The sequence below is a fragment of the Chrysoperla carnea genome, chromosome 2 (assembly GCF_905475395.1).
Source record: "Chrysoperla carnea chromosome 2, inChrCarn1.1, whole genome shotgun sequence".
NCBI classification, from domain to species: domain Eukaryota; kingdom Metazoa; phylum Arthropoda; class Insecta; order Neuroptera; family Chrysopidae; genus Chrysoperla; species Chrysoperla carnea.
The window spans coordinates 9162819-9188052 of record NC_058338.1 but is presented as its reverse complement, the minus strand read 5'-3'; the positions used below and the strand labels follow the sequence as shown (position 1 = coordinate 9188052).

General features: G+C 29.3%; 2 protein-coding genes across 2 annotated transcripts in view; one reads left to right on the top strand and one right to left on the bottom strand.

The window, feature by feature from the left end:
* Positions 1 to 25234, bottom strand: part of LOC123291441 — a 179646-nt gene that overhangs the window by 57270 nt on the left and 97142 nt on the right. The window lies entirely within an intron of this gene.
* LOC123293914 (peroxisomal acyl-coenzyme A oxidase 3-like) lies at positions 384 to 4945 on the top strand. The gene is made up of 8 exons (XM_044874908.1): positions 384 to 452; positions 693 to 833; positions 964 to 1417; positions 1934 to 2623; positions 2690 to 2923; positions 3500 to 3651; positions 4318 to 4605; positions 4670 to 4945. The coding sequence occupies exons 2-8, from the start codon at positions 714 to 716 to the stop codon at positions 4787 to 4789; spliced, it is 2058 nt and encodes a 685-aa protein (XP_044730843.1). The 5' UTR covers positions 384 to 452; positions 693 to 713; the 3' UTR covers positions 4790 to 4945.

Here is a 25234-nt window from a genome sequence, read left to right as displayed (position 1 = left end):
AGGTCTTTATGAGATGCCCCCCTTCAAATAGAACTACTTTTGCTTGGATCATTTTTTCTAAAAACCTTTCGTGAGAACTATTTTCAACTTGATTTGATTATAAAATCATTTAGACAATAACAATGTATAAAACTTTTGCCCTTGATAACACATGACTATTGTTTTTATATCTTTCGCTATTATTTAAAATTCAGCAAAAATTTGAAATATTTTCGATTATATAATCTCCAACTATTAGATAAGATTTTTTATCCTACTAATTATCATTTATTCATATTCATAGTATGAAAGTTCAATTTACACTAATAAAAAACAACAATAAGAGAATTTGTGAATTCAGTCAAGCAAATGGTAGAGTTGTGCTAAGGTTATTCTAAAATTTGCAGTGTATCTGTGTTCAATTCAAGTGCGAATTTGTTTTATTGTTAAAAGATTCAAATTCATCAAAGGCGGTATGTAATTTAAAAATAAATCTAAAAGATAAATGCAGCTTTGATCAGTCAATATCAGTTGAATTTATATGGAAATTTGATAATTTCTTACTCAAAATCCATAATAAATTCCATCTTTACTTTTTATTGAAATTATTATACCATTAATTTTTTTTATTTTTATTTTTATTTTATTATTTTATTGATTTATTATTTATATTTTTATTAATTTTTACCAAAAATATTGAATTACGTTTACAGGAAAGTATATATCATTTTAAAATGGCCAAATATTTACAAGATTTTAAGCCTGGCCCCTTAGATCGTTATCGTAAACAGGCAACTTTTGATTGGAAAAAACTGAAAATATTTATTGAAAGTGAAGAAATTATAGAATATAAGGTACATTTTATAAATATTTGGTATGTAATTTATCTATGCCTAGTTTTTAGCAAGTTGTACTTGCATAATCAGTGTTTCGTAGTGTTAGTTGTTTTATTCCCTTATTTTCTAAATACTTAAATATGTTTAGGCTAAAATATGGCAAACACTTGAAGAAAATAAACTATTCCAACATACATTAAATACACCTACAATGGATGAACAAAGAAAATTGACAACAAAAAGACAATTTGCGATTATGGCTTTAAACATGTTAAACTTGGACACTGTCATTGAGAATCCCCTGAAATCAACAGCTTTCAATACGGCACTATTCCAATATGATACATCGTTAGCTTTGAAAATATTATTAGGTTTTGGATTGTTTCAAAATTCTATACGATCAATGGGAACTGATCGTCATTTTCATTTATTGGAAGAATCAGATGAAGGCAAGATAACTGGCAGTTTTTCTCTGACTGAAATTTCGCATGGTACAAATACGAAGGGCATGCGTACAACTGCCACATACGATCCAAAAACCGAAGAATTTATTTTGAATACTCCTGATTTTGAAGCAGCCAAATGTTGGGTTGGATCATTAGGTAAATTATAAAGAAGTAATAATGCCTTACATCTTAGGTCGCAAGTAGGTTATTCATTTTCTTTACTTATTTGCACTAACAAATACATTAAACGTAAATTGAATGACACGGTAAATCGAAAGCAACAACAATAATAATAACATTCATGTGTTAGAACAGATAGATTGCGGCTTACACATCAGTCGGGAGACAACGTTACTCAAGTGACCTGTTTGTGAAGAAATGGTTATCACTACCAAAAAACAACTTTCAATGCAAAACAAAAGAGTTTCCTGACTTTTGGTCCGAAAATTTGGTATAAATACTCTGCTGTGTAACGATCAGTGCAGTATATGTATGCAACTTGTTTAAGTGTAGCATCAGCGTTAGCTTGACTGAAAGTCAAATAGCGATAAAATAAGTTCAAGACTATCATCGGTCCTATAAAATTCCTTTGAATTATTTTATATGTTCAATCAGCGTCAGTTTTAAGGACAATTAACTCAAAGTATTATTAATGTTTCAAATTAATTTCAGGTAAAACAGCAACTCACTCAACGGTTTATGCAAAATTAATAACACCTGACGGTATAAACCATGGTTTACATGTATTCGTGGTACCAATTCGAAGTCAAAAAACCTTCTTACCATTCCCGGGGGTAATTGTTGGAGATTTGGGAGAAAAAATTGGTTTAAACGCAGTTGATAACGGCTTTGTTATGTTCGACAATTATCGTATACCTCGAGAAAGTTTATTAAATCGTTCAGCCGATGTCACACCTGCTGGCAAATACATTAAAGCGAAGAAATCAGGAAGCTCCGATACTGCGTTAGGTATGCTGTCAGGTGGACGGATAAGTATTATGTCATTCGCTCTTGCATTATTAGAAAAGGCTGTTGTTATTGCAACAAGATATTCAGCGGCTCGAAAACAATTTGGTAATAAAAATGAAGAGTTCCCGGTTATTGAGTATCCTACGCAACAATGGAGATTATTCCCATATTTAGCGGGCACGTATGTCATTAAAATGGCTGGTGCTCATTTAAGTGTGTGTTATATTCAATTTTATATAGATACAATTTTGGGTAACAAAACAGAAAATATGGATGTTCAAGGAATTGAATTGCATGCGCTCTCATCAGCCGGAAAACCTGTAGCGAGTTGGTTTACACAAGCTGCAATACAAGAATGTCGTGAAGCATGTGGTGGCCATGGATATCTCAAAGGTTATTTATAAATTTACATATTTATTGCGGTAATTGTATAAATTTGACTTGATAATTAATTTATAGCTGCACAATTGGGTGATTTACGAAATGATAATGATGCCCATTGTACGTATGAAGGAGAAAATACAGTTCTTATTCAGCAAGCAAGCAATTGGTTATTAAAATTATGGTCTATGGTTTTGAAGAAGGAGCAAATTAACACACCACTAAATTCAGTTTATTATCTAAATAATGCTGAACAATTGTTAGTTTCAAAATTTAAAACGGATTGTGTTGAAGATATTCTTAGACCTGATTGTAAGTAACTATTTTTTTAGTATTCATATTTAATTTACCTTAAGGTAGTACTATCGGTAATATACTTTGCATTCAGAATTTAATGAAACTTAGCATAGTTGTCTATTATTATATCATAATTAACCAGTTATGATTATTAAGCAAATAATCATTAGTTAAAATCATGTCAAAAATGTTCCTACTCGCACCATGTGTGAGTTTTATTGGAGGCGTTTCCATGGTAACGATATACTACTTTAATCATAGAATTGTATGGATGCATATATAATTGTATTCCCAAATTTAAATAAATAATTATGATAATTTACATTTGAAAAATAATATTTGTGCAATTTGATTTCTTATTTTCACAATTTTTAATGCATTAAGTTTAATTAATTAGTGTTTTTCAATAATTTAAATTTGACATTTTCGATAACATTAACATGTAAACAATTGTAAATTAGTCATAACAGCTTCCTTTTTCACTGGAAGCGCTGGCATCGTTTTTATTGTCCCTATCATGACTACGCACACAACGAATAAAAAAAAAATTGTTAAATTCTTATGGGCAAAAGAAATTTTGTACTTTTACAGCTATTATAAAACTCTATCAATGGTTAATTTGTTGGTACTTAAAGCAGACATATGAAAAAAGAGAAATTATATGCAAAAATCAAGATCCCTTTGACGCTAAAAACAATTCTCAAGTTTATCTTGCATACCCGTTGTCTATAGTTTATGTACAGGTTAGTAATTTGATATTAAAATAGAAATATCAGAGGTATTTTCGCAATTTGTCATGATGTTAAGAAATTTTGAACAGGTACGAATGACTCATTAAAAAACAATTTTTAAAGGAGTTTAATCTAGATAACTGAAATCAATCCTCTTCAAGATGATATAAGGTTGAGCTTCACCCATCCGATAACTAGATTAGAAATATTTTTTTTTTGAATTTTATTCATTTTTAATTAATTCAATCATACTTTGTGTTCATCAAGTGTTCATGGCTATTTTGCAGGCAAGGCTATACCATTATTTTCATTATTAAATTATCTTTATTCTGATAACAATTTTGATTAGTTAACAGATCGGAATAGTTAACCTATATTGACTCACTTTTTTATATGGTATGAACAGATCTTCACTGATTTTTTAAGCAATCGAAATTAGCATCAGACGAAAGATAATTTCAAAGATAAATGGTATAGGCTTGTCAGAAAAATACCGTTCATGAAAAAAATTAATTTAATTAAAAATAGCCATGAACACTTTTCGATAGGAAAACTATGTTAAGAGTGTTTAAAAATCAATAAAATTTTACTAAAAATTTCTCTTGCGACTATCCGACGGGTGAAGATCGACTTAAGGTTTATCCAAAATAGCCAACATTAAAATTAATGATTTTTCAGCATTACATGTTAGAACATTTTTATAATCAAATTAAGACTTGCAACGATATAAAAATTCAAGCAGTACTTCAAAAATTATTTTGCTTATATGGTCTTTTTTCACTTGAAAAACATATCCCAACATTGTACCAAGGTGGATTAATCAGTGGACCTAATTTTGTTACACATTTTCGTGAAGCGATTCCATTACTTTGCAAACAATTATTACCGGATGCTGTTTCATTGGCAGATACAATTGCACCTCCAGATTTTATATTAAATTCTGTTCTAGGATATTCTAACGGGGAGGTAAGTTTTAGAATTACATAACTGGTGTGATTTGATATAAAATATTATTTCACATTTTTTTTAGGTGTATAAAAATATAGAATCAAAATTGTTCCAAAATCCAGAAACATTTTCAAGAGTAAGCTGGTGGCAAGATGTTCTTGAATCCAGTGCATATACAAGTGATTTTAAATCAAAATTTTAGAAAGTATAACTAAATTATTTTTTATGGTAAAATATGAAATTAAAATGTTTTGTTTTGTAGCAAATTTATTGTGAACATAATTTTGAAAAATAAAATACTTTCGAGAAATCTACAAAGAACCCCCACTCCCCGTCCTTATTTGAAAATTCAACTTAATTTTTGGTTGCAGTCTTGTATTTTTGACATAAATTTAAAAAAATTTAATTCAATTTTTTCTTAATAATTTAAAGAACCCAGAACCCAATACATTGGTTTTTGGTTTCCCTTTCCTTCCGAGATACGTCGCTTCAAAGGTTATGCTTAGACGAAGGATCAAAACTACCTTAATCCATAGTTTTCAAAATTTTAACCGAAACCAAAAATGAATATCTCAAGAAGGCATAGCTTTTGAAGGCTCATAGCTCGGAAGGGAAGGATTTTTGATGGTTGAGTCCATAAGAATTTTTGATGAGCATGATCAAAATTTTCCAAAAATTTTAACATAAAAAAAAAATCACAATACATTAAAATATCTCATTCCTTAGATTATAGACTCTGTAACTTCCATAATTTGTTAGGTGTACCAACAGATGATAATGACTTGCACATGGTATGAATCTGCAAAAAAATAAAAAGGCCAGAAAAAAAATTAGGCCAGTTTGTTTCAGCAGATAGGGTTATGTTTACTGACCAAGAGTGCCGTGGTCTTTGTGAATTAACTCCGCATGATAACAATATGCTAAACGCGTACGTTGTTAGTTTGCCAGTCTAGCAAACCAAGGCTCAATTTATTACACTTAGACGAGTATTGAGTAAAAAGTGAGTATAAACTGAAAACCACTTTATTAGATTGGTTAACGCTTAAGCAAGGACTGACAAATAATAGTTATAGGCGAGGCTTAGACAAATTCTGGCAAAACAAGACTTGATTTGAAAGCCTGGGTCGAGGATTAAGCAAGGACTGATAAACAATAACTTGGCTAGTTTTGGAGGAGGCTTAGGCAAGTTATGGAAAAATAAGACCTGATTTGAAAGCCTGGATCGAGGCTTATTAAAGATCTAGCAAACCAACGCCTCTGCCATTAGATTTAAATAAGTCTTGAGCAAATATTGGTAAATCAAGACTGGATATACATTTCGATACTGCTTACAGCTTTGGAAAAAGTCTGCAAAAGCCGAGTTTGAAAAAATCGGACATGGAAGCTTCGAGCAAGGTGGTTCAAAGAGGACCATCAGTTTGTCCTTAAAATGTTGTCGACATTCTTAAAATGTCGACAATGGCCTTATATTAATATTAGCATCCTAACTAAATTGTTATTTTATAAAGAAAATTAAATAAAAAACCTATTTGCCTCTATAAAAATTCTTGTAATTTTATATAAAATTTTAAATAAATGGTACATACCTATTTTTATATTAAAAAAAAATGTCTATTTGCTTTTAAGAATCCAGTGTATATATTTTTAATATTTATTTTGAAAGCTTAATATAAATATTGAATTAACTAAATTTAAATATTAAAACTGCGTAAGGTCCTTTTCATACAAAACAGTGACCTTGACTACCTTCATATAATAAATATTTACATTATATATAGAAAACATTTTAAATAATACTTCCATTAATATAAAATAAATTCTATGAAAACAATTTTTCGGTATCTTATATTATTTTGTATTATTGGTAAGGTTAAGGTTGAAAATTTTTATATTTAAAAAAAAAAAAAAAAAAACCCGTCTGGTATTTTAACGCGATATTTAAGAGAAAAAATGGTGTTTTTAAGAAAAAATACTTTGGAAGAAATTGGTGAATAGGAGGAATCAGTTTTTCGCAAAAAAAAAAGGAATTCGAGTTTTAATAAAATTTAAAAAAAAAGAGAGAGGTATAGTGGTATACCTGGTAGGAACTATGTTCCTTTCGTACTCTTTTCTTTAGAAATTTAGCGTTTATTTTTTTATTTACAAGATATTTTTCTGAAAATTTAAGGTAAGTATTAATATCAAATACTAATTTTATTCTTTAAAGATTTTGTATTTTATTCCTACTTTTACTTTTTGTTGTATGAATTAATTGCAATCTTAGTTTAAAAAAGACACACTTCTGATTTAGTACGTCCATTCCACTTAGTTTGATCAGGTTTATTATGACATAGCATAAAAATTCCTGGTACTTACTTTAAATTATCTCTATTATCTTTAACTTCTGATAACTCACTTTCAAAACTCTTTTGTTTAAAAGGAAAAAACAAAATTTTTGCATATTCTCAAATTCATGGCAAGTTAAAACAATTGAAAAAGGTTTGGTTTCCTAGGTGACCTAGGTGAAAATGGTCGATTTTTGATGTCCTTTTTTAACCACCAAATTCAAAAAAGGGGTGTTATAAGTTTGACCGCTATGTGTGTGTGTGTGTGTCTGTCTGTCTGTGTTTCTGCCTGCCTGTCTATCTGTGGCATCGTAGCGCCTAAACGGGTGAACCAATATTAATTTTTATGTTTTTGTTTGAAAGGTAATTTACGAGGCGTGTTCTTAGCTGTGCGAGTTTAGGATTCCGTACGCGAAAAAAAAATTGGCGATGAGCTTCAAAATGTTTTAAGGAAAAAGGTAATTTAATTGAGAGTGTTCTTATAAATTTTCAAGTACGAGGTTTTACCTCCTGACCCATGGCTTATTATTACGATTATGCCAGTTATTTGATGTTCTTCAACAATAAATATTCTCGTTTCAGTTTGTTATTATTATATTATAAATATCAACTCGGAAATATAAATTTTCAAACAAAAATAATCTAAATACCATTTAGATACCTACTACAACAAATTATGAGAAATACACGCATATTAAAAATGTTATAACTAAATATAAGTGAAGTTTTGATAAATTTAATGTAGGTAATATATAAAATGTTATTTTGTATTAAATATTATGTTTAAAAAACACGCAATTAGTATAATTTATTTTGAATTATTGAGTTTATATTTTCAGGAATATTTATCTACAAAAACTAAACTCGCACTGCATTACATAATTGTAAAACACCTTAAAAAGCATGTTATATTTTTAATACAGTAGAACCTCGATAACTTAAACCTCGGTAACATAAAAACCTCTGTTACTTCAAAAAATACTATGTTCCCTTCCCATCAGAGTCCAAAACCTCTATAACTTAAATAAATAATCTCTGTATAGGCCTTCAGTAACTACATAGAAACATGTACATACCTCTATATTAACTAGGGTACATATAAACATGTACATACCTCTATATTAACCTTTACCTAACATAGAACTTTGATAACTTAAAACCTCTATAACTTAAAATATTTTGTGTTTCCCTTGGACTTTAACTTATCGAGGTTCTACTGTATTTATTTAGTTCGATAATCTTAAACAAACATTTAGAAACTTTATTCGATTTTGTAGAGTAATGAAAATTTTAACTCATTTATTAATTGAAAGTTAGGCATATTTTATTGAAACCATCTGCCCACGATTCTTTTCCACAATACTGTCAGGTAGGGTTTTAAAACCTCTTTAAGACAGAGAAACTTTTCAAAGAGATAACTTAATCAGAAAAAAATTACTTTAAAGAAAGAGGAAAAAGTTTTGTAAATTGACATCGTTTTCCCGCAAACAATTTATTTTTTTGACTTGAATTATTCTTCAAAATGATTTTTGTACGTTATTGTTTGTTTTACACAACAGTTATTTACGATATAAGTCAAATAATAGACCGTAGGATGTAGAAAGTATGCTTTCTTAAATCAATAACCAATCAAACTTTCTCTCTACGACTTTTGTCGTAAGGGCTACGTTTTCAAATTACCATGATAACGTAATATTTAAGCTACCGTCCTGAAAAACGTAGCAAGGACGGAAACGTATGCTTGTTTGTTTGTTACGCTTTCACGCAAAAACTACCGAATGGATTTGAATGAAACTGTACAACAATATAGCTCATACATCAGAATAACACATGAGCTATAATTGATATAGATATCACTACATAGTATAAAACAAAGTCGCTTTTTCTGTCCCTATGTCCCTTTGTACGCTTAAATCTTTGAAACTACGCAACGGATTTTGATGCGGTTTTTTTTAATAGATAGAGTGATTCAAGAGGAAGGTTTTTATGTATAATACATCCATATTATAGTAGCGTAAGGGGTTGAAAGGGATATGCTTCAAAAACTAAAAAAGTTGTGCATCGATTAAGCTCAAATATTGACACGATATACAACCAGATTCAAAGATCTATTGTTTTTATCTACTTTTAACCTTCGGAGGGCAGAAAGGTGTAGCGAGAAAGTGGGAAGGAATTATCGAATATTTACAAATATACCTAAGTGGGGTATCAAATAAAAGAGCATGACGTGTACATTACAAAACTGTTATCCCACGAAAGGAAATGTGGAGGGAGGGGTGCAAGTGGGGATGTTGCCCAGCAAAGCGGGTAGTTAACAGCTAGTATTTAAAAAAATTGAATTGAAAGAATTTAATTTGAAATTGTCGTAAGTACTAAATGTCAAAAAATTTCCGTCCTTTCTGATTTACTCAATGAATTATGACTATTTCACACTTAAAAAAATTGAAAACTGTGCATATATATAAGCTGTGTAAAACAATCCCTTCGAGGGTATAAGTAAGATCAAAAGAGGTGGAGGCTATAGAGCGGTGGTTTTTACTTTTAAGTACAGTGAAGCGGGATCCAAGCTAGTACGTAAATAAATACATATGAATATATTTAAAATCTTTTACCATATATGTGGTTGAGATGGTTGAATATTGATTATTTACCTGAAAGAAAACTTTTATGGGAAAATTTTCTTTATCGGAAATAATTTGTGTTTTTCTGTCCGACTGCCCCATTCGATTTTGTTTTGCGATTTTTGGAAATCTTTGTGTTTTTTCTAATAGTACGTAAAGATATTTTATGAACATTTATAGGGCACTAGACTAGATTAAGAAGACATTTGATTACGCACTTCTATAACTATTTTAAAAGTTGTTTTCGAAACTAATTGCCCTTCAAAAGTTTTTCAAAAAGAACTTTTTAGACGTCTGTTAACTAAAGCTAATTTTTATATTCAAAAGTTTCATACAAGCGAATTAATTAACATTCAAGTACGCCTCTTTCTCTCTCTCTGCCTTTCTAATTAAAACATTAAAGAAATGCAAAGAATAACTCTTACTTCATCAACATCCCATGTTCGTTATAAATAATAGATTCATTAATATTAATGTTTTCAAGTGTAAATTAATTTAGCGTGAATTTTTATTAAAAAAAGTTATAAAATATATAATGATTATACTTGTTTGTAAGTTTAAACTTTATGTTAAGCTAACTCTTTAATCAACAAACATCAAGAAGTATCATTCATTATATGATAAGCACATGAAAAAAAAAACAATTTTGCTATATTATTATTATAAATAATTAAAATTATATAGTTTTTCATATTAAATGAACTATGGCATTGTTTATGAACTATTTTTTCACTGTTTCTTTTAAAATAAATTCCATAATAATATATCATTCAACGGAATTTAATAGATCGTCTAGAATATGTCGAATTTCCTATTATAATATTTGGATTGATTTTGGTCCGTATTTCAAAAACTATTCGACCAGTCGTCAAATGCACTCAATTTTTATACTTTTTGGGTCAAAATTACCTTATATACTGAGTTTTATCGAAATTGGAGGTAAAAATATTTATTGATTTTTTTGGAATTTTTTTAAGGGGTACACCCCTTTGATTAATCGAGAAAATCGCAAAAAAAATTTTTGTTTTGGAATTTGATGAAACTCGGTGGATGGGGTAATTTTGATCCAAAAAGTATAAAAATCAGGTTAATTTAATGGTTGGATGCACAGTTTCTGAGATATCGCAATATTCGGATCGATTTTAGTCCGTATCTCAAAAACTATTCGACCAGTCGAAAAATGCACCCAATTATCATAATTTTCGGGTCAAAATTACCTTATATACCGAGTTTTATCGAAATTGGAGATAAAATAATTTCTCGATTTTTTTTGAAAATTTTTTAAGCGAAAATCGAGAAATTCGCAAAAAAAATTTTTGTTTTGATTCAAAAAGTATAAAAATTAGTTAATTTAATGATTGGACCTATAGAAAGTTACAATGTCCGAGTATCATAGACAAAACCTCAAAAAAGATTAGAGTTCCTCACCAAAAAATTAAAATCCATAAAATTGCCAAAAAAAGATTGCAATCTTTAACCTAGCGAATGCCATTGCTTTAGCCAAAGATGATATAAGAGAATTAATGAAACCAAATACGCGAGTTTTTCGAAGTTTTTTAAAGTCATAACACCTTTCCTGTACAGCCGTAAGATGTGAAAATCTGATAGCCAATTTGGTAGCCACAGATTGCTTCAAGAGGCACATTTTTGAAAAAGAGAGTTGGGAGACAGATAGACAGATTTATTCAATGCTGATTAAGACCCTCAGCCATGAAATAATTTCGATGACTAATGTTCATAGATACCTTTTTAAGGATCAATTATTTTGAATGCCGACGGAAACGAGAAGTATACAATATAATACGGGACACAGAGAACGTTGCACGCTGGATTCGATTCCTTAAATGCTATGGCGTGTGACTCAAATAGAGAAGTTTACACCGCGTATGAAATCCGGCTCCTACAAATATTCGAGTATATGAAAATTATTCTAATATAAAAAAATAAAAGTTAAAAATTTCAACTTTTAAAAGTAGTAATTAAATCAGGTAATGATAGTATATAACTTACTTAAATTAAGTAGTAAATATGCATACATCAAGTGTATATCACATTTCTTATTTTGAAAAGTACTATAATATTCTGATTCTCACAATATATACGAGTACAAATGAAAACATTAAAATAATATAATTATAATAATAATTTCATTTTTATTATTATTATCGATTCGCTCCAAATAATTTTCAAATAGAATAATAAATACATCACAACATCACTGCTGTTCATAAAAATTATAATAAATACATCTATTACTTAGAAATAGCTTATTAAACTCTACTAATTTACGTTCACTTCTAATAGAAAAATAGTCAATCGATATTAGTAAAATATCAGTAACTAAGAATTGTTTCTAGATAAAAGGTCAGTGGTTTTCGTCAATGTTTTAAGATAAATATTATCACTTCCAAGGGCCTCTGTTCGCAAAGTTGTTGCGGCTATCACAGGACACTGGCTGGGCGGCAAACATGCTGAATGCTTAGGCCTGGCAGTGTATCACGACTATTGCAAGAGCTGCCACAGTGGTGACGAGGAGAAGACAATGTCTCATATTCTCTGTCACTGCCCGAGAAGATGGCCTTACTTGAGTCAGCCTCTGTTTGACGACCTCTCCGACCTAAAGTCAGTCGACGTCAAAGCCCTCCTGCTGTTCTTCAACAGCTCCAAATAGTTCATGAAGTAGTGGCCGGGGATGGGCCAAGCCTTTTACGGTATCACAACGGATCCTATTGTCTAAGTGTGTCCCACCCCAGGGCAGCCACTCTAACCTAACCTAACCTTTAAGATAAATACAAAGCAACTTTTTGACATATATATTTGATTTAGGTAAATGTTGCATAAATTTTTTTGATGTATTCATTATCGCCTAATTGAAAGTCTTCAAAAATACATCATTTCAGACAATAATAAAAAGTGTCAATCTTATATATTATTTTTCTACCCTATTTTTTCTTGTCCACGCGATATTTTCCTTATTCCTTTATCAAATTCCATGATTTACCGCTCATTTTATCGTGCTGGCTAATAAAAAGAGACTCACCATCTAAGAATGTACTGCTTAGGAAAAAACATAGAATAGAAATAATATTAAGATTTAATTTTGTTTATTACATAATTTGTATATCATATCTGTAACAAAATGGCCTATAAATAAAAAGAAATCACTCATATATTATTTCCTTAGACTGTTTTGAGCCACGGTTACGACACAGTTGAGCTACTATTATGTACTGTATATTGTAAAGTTCATTTTACATTAAAATCTTTTTAGATTAATTTTTTTTGAGATCTTTTAGCGATGCCTCTCTACGAAATCTGCCTTACAGTTTCCTTAAAACATGTACCAAAATCGCTAAATTTATAACCTTTCAACTTTTTTCACTAATAAAAAAAACAGTCTAAAATCGTTATAGTAAAATACAAAAACTACAAATAATGTAAAACCATCAAAGAAATTTTTAACATTCTCTTTTTAAAATACATTTATTGTTTTGTTCTGAATAGTATTACTATATTTGTTGTCTATACTTTTACTTGTGACTTTAATTACATGGGAATCACTTTTAAACTTTTATTGTTTTAATTTTTTTTTTTAACTTTTAACCTTTTCCAAAATAGATTGGTAGTACTAATTTACTAAAATCAAATATTATTTACATATTTCAAGACAAAATAATTCAAAAATCATCTGATATGACGTTTAAAGTCTTATTTTCCATCGACAAAAGTTTTTCACTAACTAATTACGGTGGGAATTCGCCTTATTTGTGAGTTGAAACATGCAGAAAGGTCCTTGCGTTTGGCTTTATTTGAACATTTTTATGTATAAACTTTTCAGAGTAAACTTTTACTCAAAATTGACAAATATTCGTGTCAACTAGTTGGAACTTAGTAAAAGGCATCCTTGCAACATAGAATTGAGCTAGTGGAACTTTCCAGACCAAAAATTCTCTCTGTTGAATAATTTATTCGGCTTCTTATCACTTGAATTGCTGTTAAAAAAGTTCAGAGTATCCAATAACAATAATATTAAAATTCTTATGACCAGAGAGTTCATTGTCAAGTTTATAAACACTTAACAAACAATTAAACAATATATTTTCTTGTTTTTCCATGACCTCATGAACTTCTAATTATTCACAAAAATAATAATTAAATTATAATCATATACTTAAATATATTTTTTTAATTGTATGCTAATTCAAATAATTTTTGCGATATCATTCGACATTGATTAGTGACAATAAATGATTACTAAAGTAAACTTATGTAGTTTACAATTTAGTTGTCAAAAATTATAATTGAACATGGAAATATAATTGTTCTAATAGTATTTGCATAGTTTTTAAAATGATTTCTATGCCCCAGGTATTGCATGTTTCTTAAGAGTTTTGTAAATAGCGATTTCTATCGCCAAATATATTGAAAAAGTACGCTGTAAATCATATAAATGAATACAGGTTTAATTAATCTTTAATATAAAATACCCAACGTCTTTTTGCTTCTTCAAGTATCACGCCAAATTGAATGTTCGATTATTCAATTATTTAAGGTGTTTGTTTTCCTATAGTATTGTAGAAAAGTTTTGTTTTATTGCACGGTACATACATATAAACCAAATACATGCTTTGTAGTCAAATAATGTGTTATTTTTAGCTTAACAATATCACGCAACTACAAAAATATATAATATATTGTGTTCAAGTGATGCTTATAAATTTGATAATATAGATATCTCTCTTCAATCATCAATAGTCTAATTTAACTATAGTCGTCTATGTTCATCAAATGATGGATCTTTGATGAAGTCATAAATCAATTAAAATTTTGTTTTTATATCAACTACATGCTTATATTTTGATGGTATTATTATAAACTACAAGATTGTTTAAATATTTTAGATAGTTTTTTATCACACTCTCTAGATTTTTTGATATAAAAATATCCAATTGAAAAAACTCAATTTTCATATATTTGATACTCACGATAAACAGCTTTTTTGCATAGAAAATTTGTTTTATTATGGGTTCATGGTCTACTACTCCTTCGTCCGTAAGTCATGATATAAAATTTACATTTTGGATCATATTTAAGTTTTAGATTTCAATGTAAATATTTAATAACAAATAATTGCTCTTATATATTCTTAAAAGGGTTTATATATTTAAATTGTCATTATAGTTGGGCAAGGTTTAATACCTTAGAATCAAATTTTAACACCCATACTGGTTGCCATAGTATAACATGTGTACCTCTTAACTAACTAACACTTTTCGTTGAAAGCATTTTGCTCGATTATATTTATATATCGAATTTCAAGCGTTGGTCAACTTAAAAAGTTTCCAATACCATGCCAGCATTGTAGTAAACGCTATGCATTTGTTACTCTATATTCACGATACTTAATGAGTCTAGGTCAGGCATGGGCGAGTTATTTTAAGTCGAAGTCACATCATTGTTATAACTTTATTGTGTGTCATAAACTTTATTGTGTGTCTCTTTATCCAAGTCCACATTACTCATAGAGGAGGAAGCGAGACGGGTATACGATTCTTCTATCTATCTCAGTTTCTCTAATAGTAATGAGATAGGTTGATAAAAAAATGTCGTCTCTCTGTCTTACTCGTATTTTAGGCTGACACTAATTAGGTTGCAACTGCCTTACTCGTGTTTTAGATACGGAGTCCGAGGGACTTATGTAAGTCAGGTTTGCCCATGCCTGGTCTAGGTACTACATCTTACCCTATTGTATTCGTTGAGTACACTGTAGGTATAAGATTTTAATAAAGATAAATAGTTTTTGGTTCAGTAACAATATGAGTATTAGTACATCTGGTTGTTAAGAGGTAGAGGAACGAACCTATACAAATACAAGTTAAATATAATAATTAATGATTACCTTAGAATAAGATAAATGAACATTTTATAAATAAATAGCTACTATAGCAGCTACATTGTATGTATGTAGGGTACTTATCAATGGTTCTTATAAAATTGTGCAAAAATATCTCAAGAGATGTTTTATGGTTATGGTATGTTTTGTGTATAAAAGGTATTTTACAATGACCTTATTTACAAGCTAATTACATAAATTTATTTTTGTAATATACAGTTATGGTAATTAAAAAAGTGTTTCTTGTCTTGTATAGATTGGCTTTTTAAACTCTCTAACGCTGGAAAAGTAAAAAATAACTTTTATCGACAAATTTCTTCAAACAAAAAATGTTGTGTTTAAGATAGCTTCTCAAAAAGTGAATGTCTGATCATAGTTTTTGAAATATTGTTACCTAAAGGTTTTCTTAAGAAAACGAGGTTTTTTGGCCTTTCTCGAAAAACGTCCTTAAAGGAGCACATTTTTCGTGATCAATAACGTTATTAGTAACATTTCGATCGTCATTACTCTTATTATGCATGTTGTTAATGTGGGGACGTCCTTCACACTGGTGATTTGGTGAGTGTACAATTATTACGTATATTTTTGAGAGCTTTCGTTGCGTCTGCTGCGTGAACGGTTTTAGTTACGCAATAATTATGCATGAAGGAATTGTTCTTCTTAAAAAGTTCCTTAAAAAAAGGAACACGATATCATATGTTTGTTGAGCGGGTCAGCTAGTAGATAATATACAGAATATTTGCAATATAAACTTGCAGCAGTAATGAATTGATAAATGAATAAAACAATAAACAATAGAAAGTTTTAGCTGCAGCAATAAACTTATTAGTGTAGGTATTATATGGTTATGGATAGTTAATATATTTAGCTATTATTATAATATATTTTAGCTGTTTAAAATAAAATACAATCCTACTTCTAATCATGAAAGTGTGTGAGGATGTATGGTTGTATGCAGACATAAATGTTTGTTATGCTAATACTACTAGACGGATGTAGATGAAACTGGACTGTATTATAGCCTATACATAAGAATAATAGAACGTAAGCTATAATTTGGTACAATAACGCGGGGGCTAGAGATATAACGATAAAACGCCATTTTCGTACAATATATAGAATGTAGGAACTATTAAACCCCTTTACTTATACATTCAACTAAAGCCTATTTCAAATTGTGGCTGAACTCTGAGCCAGGCCAAAGGCAATCTATTTTTCCTATAAATGAAATTAAAGTTGGTATGTAGGGGGCGATTTAAGCGGAAGCAACTTGGTTGAAGAATAGCATATGGTGCGTTTGTCTTTAAAGTTGATATTGCCCTAATTGCGAGAGTTATGGAGGGAGGATAAAGGCACAAGGCAAGTGAAGATTACGGTAGTATTTGTTTCTGTTAAAATTGCAACGAAGCGACCAGGTAACTGCTTGTACTTAATATAATAGACCAACTATTAATATTAAAATAATTCAATGGTAGATACTTTATTATTGAGAAGACTACTTACTTAGTTTGGATTGTTTGAATGTTGATTGTAGTTTAGTTAGTAGTTACAATACAAGTTTATTTTGATATATTTATTATGTTATTGCGATTCATAAATAACTAATTAGTTAAATTTAAATTGCATATTATCATTACTTACTGTATATACCATGTGTGTTTGTATCATCTAGGCATATACATATCTGTAGTATGACAGAATACATCCGTTTAGTAATGCATCTAAGCGAGAGGTATTATATACATGTATTGAACATTAGTTGAAAGACGCTTGGAGAGTGGGACTTTTTAATTACAGATAACTAGTAAGTATGCAACAAAACTCCCACTCTCTGCATGCATACAACAGAAGATCTGTTGTATCGTATCCAGTGTTGCCAACTTTCAACTCTAAGTCCCACTAAACAGGCGATAGAAAACCACTAAAAAACAAGTAGAGAGCAATAATATTGCCAGAAATGATATTAAAATATTAAATTATTTAAATTTTTTTCCCACTAAAGGTAGAAAAATAGTAGAAAAAACCCACTAGTTTTAGTGGTAAAACTACTAAGTTGACAACACTGATCGTATCTGCAGTCTTACAAAACATGTATATAATACCTCTCGCTTAGATGCATTACTAAAGGGGTGTATTCTGTCATACTACAGATATGTATATGCCTAGATGGTACAAACACACATGGTATAATACATACATGTTTGTAAAAGAAGTTCTACAGATTATTAGGCGGTATACTCTGTGTCAAAACAACGCACGCTTTTACACTACGGTCGAAAACGTACGAGTATATTTACTATATCTGCTTTTCTATGACACAGATAATAATACATTTTTTATTTTACTGTGAAAAATGATTAATCAGCTATTTTCTTCTCGAAACCTTTTCAAACATTTAAAAAACTCGGAGTTAGATAGTTACAAACATGTACGCTATTCTATTTGCTTCTATTTTATGTATATTTAATTTACATTACATATCTTCTTCACTCTTTCCTACTTAAAAAAGACATCCTGTAAATCTATAATATACTCCCACCCCTCTCTCTTTGTTGACCTTCTAAAAGATTCATTAGTCTATATATTCGGTGAAAATAATATTCCTAGCAAAACAAGACTTACATTAAATTACATCTTGTATAAATTATGTTAATATTATTTATTGCAATTTAATTCAATTACAACGTATATAACGCTTTGTTTATTAAATGATTTGTTTACGTTCAATTCAAATATAAACTTATAAATATTATAATGTATAAAGTGTAATAAATTCCGCCTAACGGATCTACCTACCGTCTACGTAAGAGTTTTTAATGAAAAATAAAAAGAAGTCCATCACTTTGTGTGAATTATTATCTCATAGTAAAAACGCCTTAATTTTAAAACGAAATTAATGCAGATAATAGAGAGTAAAGACTGGTAATCTTACCCGCTTCGTTAGGTTTAAATGTAAAGACTGGTAATCCTATCATAGTTTTCCTATCGAAAATGTTCAAGGCTATTTTCAATTAAACTGATTTCAATTAGTTTTTTCCACGAACGGTTTTTTCTGTCAAGCCTACACCATTATTTTCGTAATTAAACTATCTTTCTTCTGATACCAATTTTGATTGGTTAACAGTTCGGTATAGATCTGTTCATATTATATTCACGGAAAAAATTGATTGAAATTTAACTTAATTAAAAATAAGTGAAAACAAACAATTGACTGAGTTAATTGTTGAAATACCATGTATGTGTACAACACTGTCTATATATATATACTGTCTATATATATAGACAATGTTGATGCGCAATCGTTTGTTTTTTTGACGTCACATAAATAACAAAAGATATTCACTTTTAAATAAGCACACACACAACTGATATTCCTATATTAATACATACTATAAAATTTACACCTAATTAACGCCCTCGTGGGTAAACAGTGATGTTTACAAAAAAATGTTTCAAACAAAAGTTTTTTATTTTTTTATAAGGAACATTTTTTACATTTAAACTTTAGTTCTATCTTTAACGGTTTACAAGATGGGTCCTACGGACAGAAGACCCAATTGACCTATGATGCTCATTTACAAACTTGACCTCACTTTTTACGTCCTGAGTACGCTGTAAAAATTTCAGCTCGATATCTTTTTTCGTTTTTGAGTTATCGTGTCCACAGACGGACGGACGGACAACCGGAAATGGATTAATTAGGTGATTCTATGAACACCTATACCAAAATTTTTTTCGTAGCATCAATATTTTTAAGCTTTACAAACTTGGGACGAAACTTAATATACTATGTATATTTCATATATACATGGTATAATAACCGCAATTTCCTTGGTTGGCACCGACTCCGAAAATAACAATAATTATAACTACATTATATGATCGATATTTTTTTACTTTTTGAAGTCGGTTTCTTTTTGTTTTTTTATTGCATCGAATCTACGGAGGGTAGAACGTTTATAAAACAACGGTGGATTTTTTACGATCGAACTGATACGGAATATTCATATAACTCGTATTCAGAACACAAAGCCATCATTTTCATTCATTAAAATTCTACAAAAAACAAAAAAAAATTATTTTCATTTTTCTTTTTTTATATTGTTTATACGTAAAGATAAAAAAAACTGGTTTATATGATTCCCTCTGGATACACATGATATTCTATATTTAATAACATAAACACACAAGTTCTTTATCCAATTGTGAATTGTTTTCATATCTAAATTCAACCTATCACAATCTGAATTGTCAAATAAAACAATTGAATTTAATATTTCTATATTCGTTGTGTGCGTAGTCATGGTAGGGGTAATAAAATCGATGCCAGCGCTTTAAGTGAAAAATTTTGGAGATAAAGTGGGCTGTTATGACTAATTTGCAATTATTTACATGTTAATGATATAGAAACTGTCAAATTAAAATGATTGAAAAACACTAATTAATTAAACTTAATGCATTAAAAATTGTGAAAATAAGAAATCAAATTGTACAAATATTATTTTTCAAATGTTAATTATCGTAATTATTTATTTAAATTTGTGAAACAAGAATATTAAATTTTAAATGTAAGTTTTCAATGCAATCCACACAATTATATATGCATCCATTAATTCTATAATTAAAGTAGTGTATCGTTGTCATGGAAACGAAATTCACGCTCGGAGCGAATACTGATTATTATATTTGATCGTATCAATACCAAGCAGTGTTGGGCAGACTAAGTTTGATTCAGAAATTGATTTAAGGTGATTGTAAACTTACAGTGTTGAAAAAAAGTTTTGGTTTATTACACGGTACATACATATAAACCAAATACATCGATTGTAGTCAAGTAATGAGTTATTTTTAGTTGCTCAATAACTTGCAACTACAAAAATATATAATATATTGTGTACATGTTCTGCTTATAAATTTAATAATATAGATATCGCACTTCAATCATCAATACTCTAACTATAGTCGTCTCTGTTCATCAAATGATGGATCTTCGATAAATTAAAATTTTGTTTTTATATCATCACCAACCTTATATTTTTATGGTATTATTTTAACTACAAGATTGTCTAAATATTTTAGATAGTTTTTTATCACACTCTCTAGATTTTTTGATATAGAAATATCCAATTGAAAAGGATAACATAATAATAAAAAGGCCGATGACCTAGGAATTTTTTGTGAATTTTGGAAACTTTGTTAATCAAAAAATGTAATTGTAAAGTTTTATTGAAATCCTTAATATTATTCAATCCTTGCATAAAAGTGCACTGGGTGGTGGATTTAGATAAAAAAAAAAATGTGTAGAAAATAAAATAAAATAAATAGTATGAATAAAGATTGGTTCAATTTTTAATCCTGTATAACTTTCTGAACCATATATATCTCAACGAAAGTATTTATGAGAATGAATTGTAAGACACATCAGATATTCTTAAAATACCTAGAATATTTGATAGAAAACAGAGAAACGTTTAGACAACGAACGGTATGCAATAAAAATTTATTATACAAAGAAAATTCTTTCAAGTAGTGTGTTTTCAAGTATTTATAAGTTCGTCTATAATTTGAAATAAAAACCGTCTACAATTTATCTACGAGTGAGAGGTAGTAAGTACATGTACTACTTTTTAGCTGTGATGTCAGTTTTTTGCTAGCTATCACTTATTTGCTTAATTCTGGGACCAGGACATCACATTCTTGAAACCTATTAAAGCTAGGTTAATTTTGATCACAAATTTGAAAAGTATGCCCCAAATTTTGTAGGATTACATACTTGGTTTATCAAAATTGGATAAAATATGGATGTGATAAAGCAAAATTAATTTTTTTGGATTCTGATGACGTCATAAAGTTCAAAAATTCGATTTTTTTGATAACGCAGGCAAATTTGACCCGATCTTATTGGAATTTTTTTTGAAACCCACTAATTTTATGCCATTCTTTTCAGCTGTGGTATCAGTTTTTCGCTAACTATCACTTATTTCCTTATTTCCGGGATCAGGACACCACATTCTTAAAACCTATAAGAGCTAGGTTAATTTTGATCACAAAATTGAAAAGTATGACCCAAATTTAGTAGGATTACATACTTGGTTTATCAAAATTGCATAAAATTTGGATGTGATATAGCAAAATAAATATTTTTGGATTCTGATGCCGTCATAAAGTTAAAAAATTCAATTTATGTACCCTCGCTGCGGCTCTCGTGTACTATAACGATTTCATGTTGAAAAGAGCATCTTCAGATACAATCGAGTAGGGAGAGGGGTGATTAATGGGAGCTTCGCTCCTATATAATTTTAAAAGAACTAATTTCGTGAGTTTATGGACCAATTTTGAGCATTTATATGACTGAGCTACTAAGAATGCAATAACGGTTATATTTCTAATGGCATATAAAACATAAAAATCCCATTCTTGGTACACTATTTCCGTGGTAAAACTTTTATTATAATAATTCACATAGCTACTATAAAAGCGAATTTTCTCTGTAAGTATCTCTACGATACAATATGAAACCATAACCTTTTATAATGGTAATATTACCAGTAAAACATTTACATTTACCTCATGGAATATAAAGGTACAAGGCTGTTTAGATATAGAATGAAGTGACATGATAATACGTAGTACAACATAAAACCAAATCATGCTCCAAGTTTACTCCTATATTTAAACGAATTAGAATGGATAAGACCTTTACATGTTGTACAGTACTTCAGTAAAAATATTTCATCAAACCTTAATCAAATATTTTGGGAAAAGCCTCTTCATCAAGTTAAAAAAGAGATCCTGTATATATCAGCTATTCGCACCGTGTGTGAGTTTTATTGGAGGCGTTTCCATGGTAAAGATACATTACTTCAATTATATAATTGTATGGATGCATATATAATTGTATGCATTGCATTTACGACTTACATTGAAAATTTAATAGTATAATCTCACAAATTTAAATAAATAATTATGATAATTTACATTTGAAAAATAATATTTGTGCAATTTGATTTCTTATTTTCACAATTTTTAATGCAGTAAGTTTAATTAATTAATGTTTTTCAATAATTTTAATTTGACATTTTCTAATAACATTGACATGTAAAGAATTGCAAATTAGTCATAACAGCGTCCTTTATCGTCAAAATTTTCCACATCGATTTTATTGTCCCTACCATGACTACGCACACAACGAATATATGCCATTGGAAGTTCCGTCAAAATTAATCTACTCGTTCAGGAAATTAACAAGGAATAGGAATATTAAAGGAACAAACAGACAGACTGCAGGCGGGAATAAGTTTTAAAATTTGTGTGTGTGTGTAAGTAGGTACCATACGCCATAAGTCACTTGCTGTTATTGTGGCATTACAAACAGACACTTTTATTTACTTTTATAGATAAGTTAAAAAAATTATAAAATTTATTTATATAAGTTTTTTTCGAGATGCATCAAGAACTTTGTATCAGAAAGCTAATAAAACATTGATTGGTGTCAGATAGTATTAGTTAGATGTAAACGTAGGCGTTATAATAATTTAAATATGTGTGAAACTAGTGGATTGTGAGTATATGATACATCCATTTATTATTTATACATAGTATGTAAGCTAACTTTCACACAAATGCACATAAATTTAATTAACGCCTTTCAACACTGCGTACAAACGTGGGTCAAATCATTTTCTAAAATTCGATACGGTAGAAAATCCATGATACATATATTATTGATGTAGATACGTTTATGTTCTCCTTTGTAATAGGGATCATTTTCGTGAACAGCTACACTTTCACAAACGCCATCTGTTGGTGAATAAGTAAACGAAGTCGGTAAGTAAACTCAGTTTAGTCCCAAGTTTGTATCGCTTAAAAATATTGATGCTACGAACAAAATTTTGGTATAGGTGTTCATAAAACCACCTAATTAGTTCATTTCCGGTTGTTTGTCCGTATGTCCGTCAACACGTTAATTCAAAAACGAAAGTAGGTATCTAGTTGAAATTGCAATCAGTCCAAGCTCGTTACATGGGGGTTTTTGAGCTTGCTGAACACGAATATTGTGACACAATTTGTCACAAAAGTAACTGGTGCAACAGTATTCCCGTCACTTCCTGGAGTTTTCGAATTCGTCATATAATCAATGCAAACTCGTTACTAGGGGGTTTTTTGGAGTCGCTGAACACGAATATTGTGACAGAATTGATCTCAGAGGTACTTTGTGCAACGATATTCCAGTCGCCTCCTGAAGTTTTCGAGAAATTCGTCATATAATCAGTCCAAACTCTATACTAGGGAGTTTTTGGGACGCAGTAACGAATCGAATGCTGAAAACCGCAGTCAAATCCGACTTACTGCTCAAATTTTGCTTCGTCTATTAGGTGAGTTTTGATTGTTATAAAATGGTGTTTTTTTTGTATTTTATAAAACTGTAATTAATTTGATTCTAAAAAACTATTTAGTTTCATAATCTCAAGTGAATAAAAATAATTTAATTTTGTTTGAAAAAGAAAACATAGCAACCATTTTGGATAATTACTTGAAAATTTATTAAGTATGTAATAAAATATAACTTTTACATTTTGCATTCTATCTAAAATCTAAATACAATTTTATGGCATTCATCCAAAATGCACATTTGTGTACAAAGATAAATTTTAATTGAACGAATTAAAACAGTAAAACAGTATACAAAAAGTTTGGTAGGCGCTTCATTTTAGATATTCGAAATATGGTATTACAATGGGCTCTCTAGCCTAAGTGTGTCCTTCGTGGACAGCCAATATAATCTAACCTAACCTATCATGGTAATATTGTTACATAAATAGTCGTATTGTCGTGGTTGCTATGATACCATAAGCATATAAGCAATCACATTTAAATCAGCACCTCATTTTATTCGCGAATAAAAAGAGACTTATGTGCAAAAGAAAAATTCAAAAATATATTTCTTACAAGATATGGCATCCTTAAAAATCAGTTAAATTATTACACTATAATGAATTCTTAGGAATGCGATGTAGCATGCGCATGCATGAAATATTAATTCAAATTATAACCTTATTTCTTCAACGATAATGTGAGATTTGTGTATTTTTTCTTTATTATACAGAAAGATTATAAAATATTGAAAGGAAAGTAATTTAAGTCAACACGGGCATAGTGTTTAGCAATTAATTCATCTGCTGCTCTTTTAAGCAAACGATGGATATCCATGACTGAACTCGACTTTTCTACATATTAAAATGCCCTAAAAAAATTTTCAAAGGTGCTTAAAACCCTTCAAAAATTGATATAATTTCAATTTCACCGTTTCCAGGCTTTCAGTTCATATCGTTGATAATCTTTAAACATACTATAATAAAATTCTAAAGCATAAAGTAAAGTTATTTAGGTCCTGATAATTCTCTGTTGAGAGTAATGCGGAAAATAGAAAGTGATACTGCCTAATTCACAATTGATTTTTTCTCAGGAAGTAACTAAAATTTATTAAAAATATGATATAAGTTAATATTTTCGAAAATATTTTCTTAAAGGTCAATTCTACTATGTCTTAAACAGGTAATGTTTTATGGTAGATTCAATGTACTTTATTATTTGAGAAGAGGTATGCATTTCCTGGTGAAAAATCGACATAATCGGTCCAGATTTAATCGAAAATATTATCGTTTCAAACAAACTTAAAAAGTTTATCAAAAGATTTGAAGGTTTTCTAATAAGATAAATTATTGTAATTTTAAAGACCTTTTGCTCGGCTCAGTGTAAATTTTACAAAGAAACGATTTTAACGAGGTTTTTAAAAAGTAAAATATAAT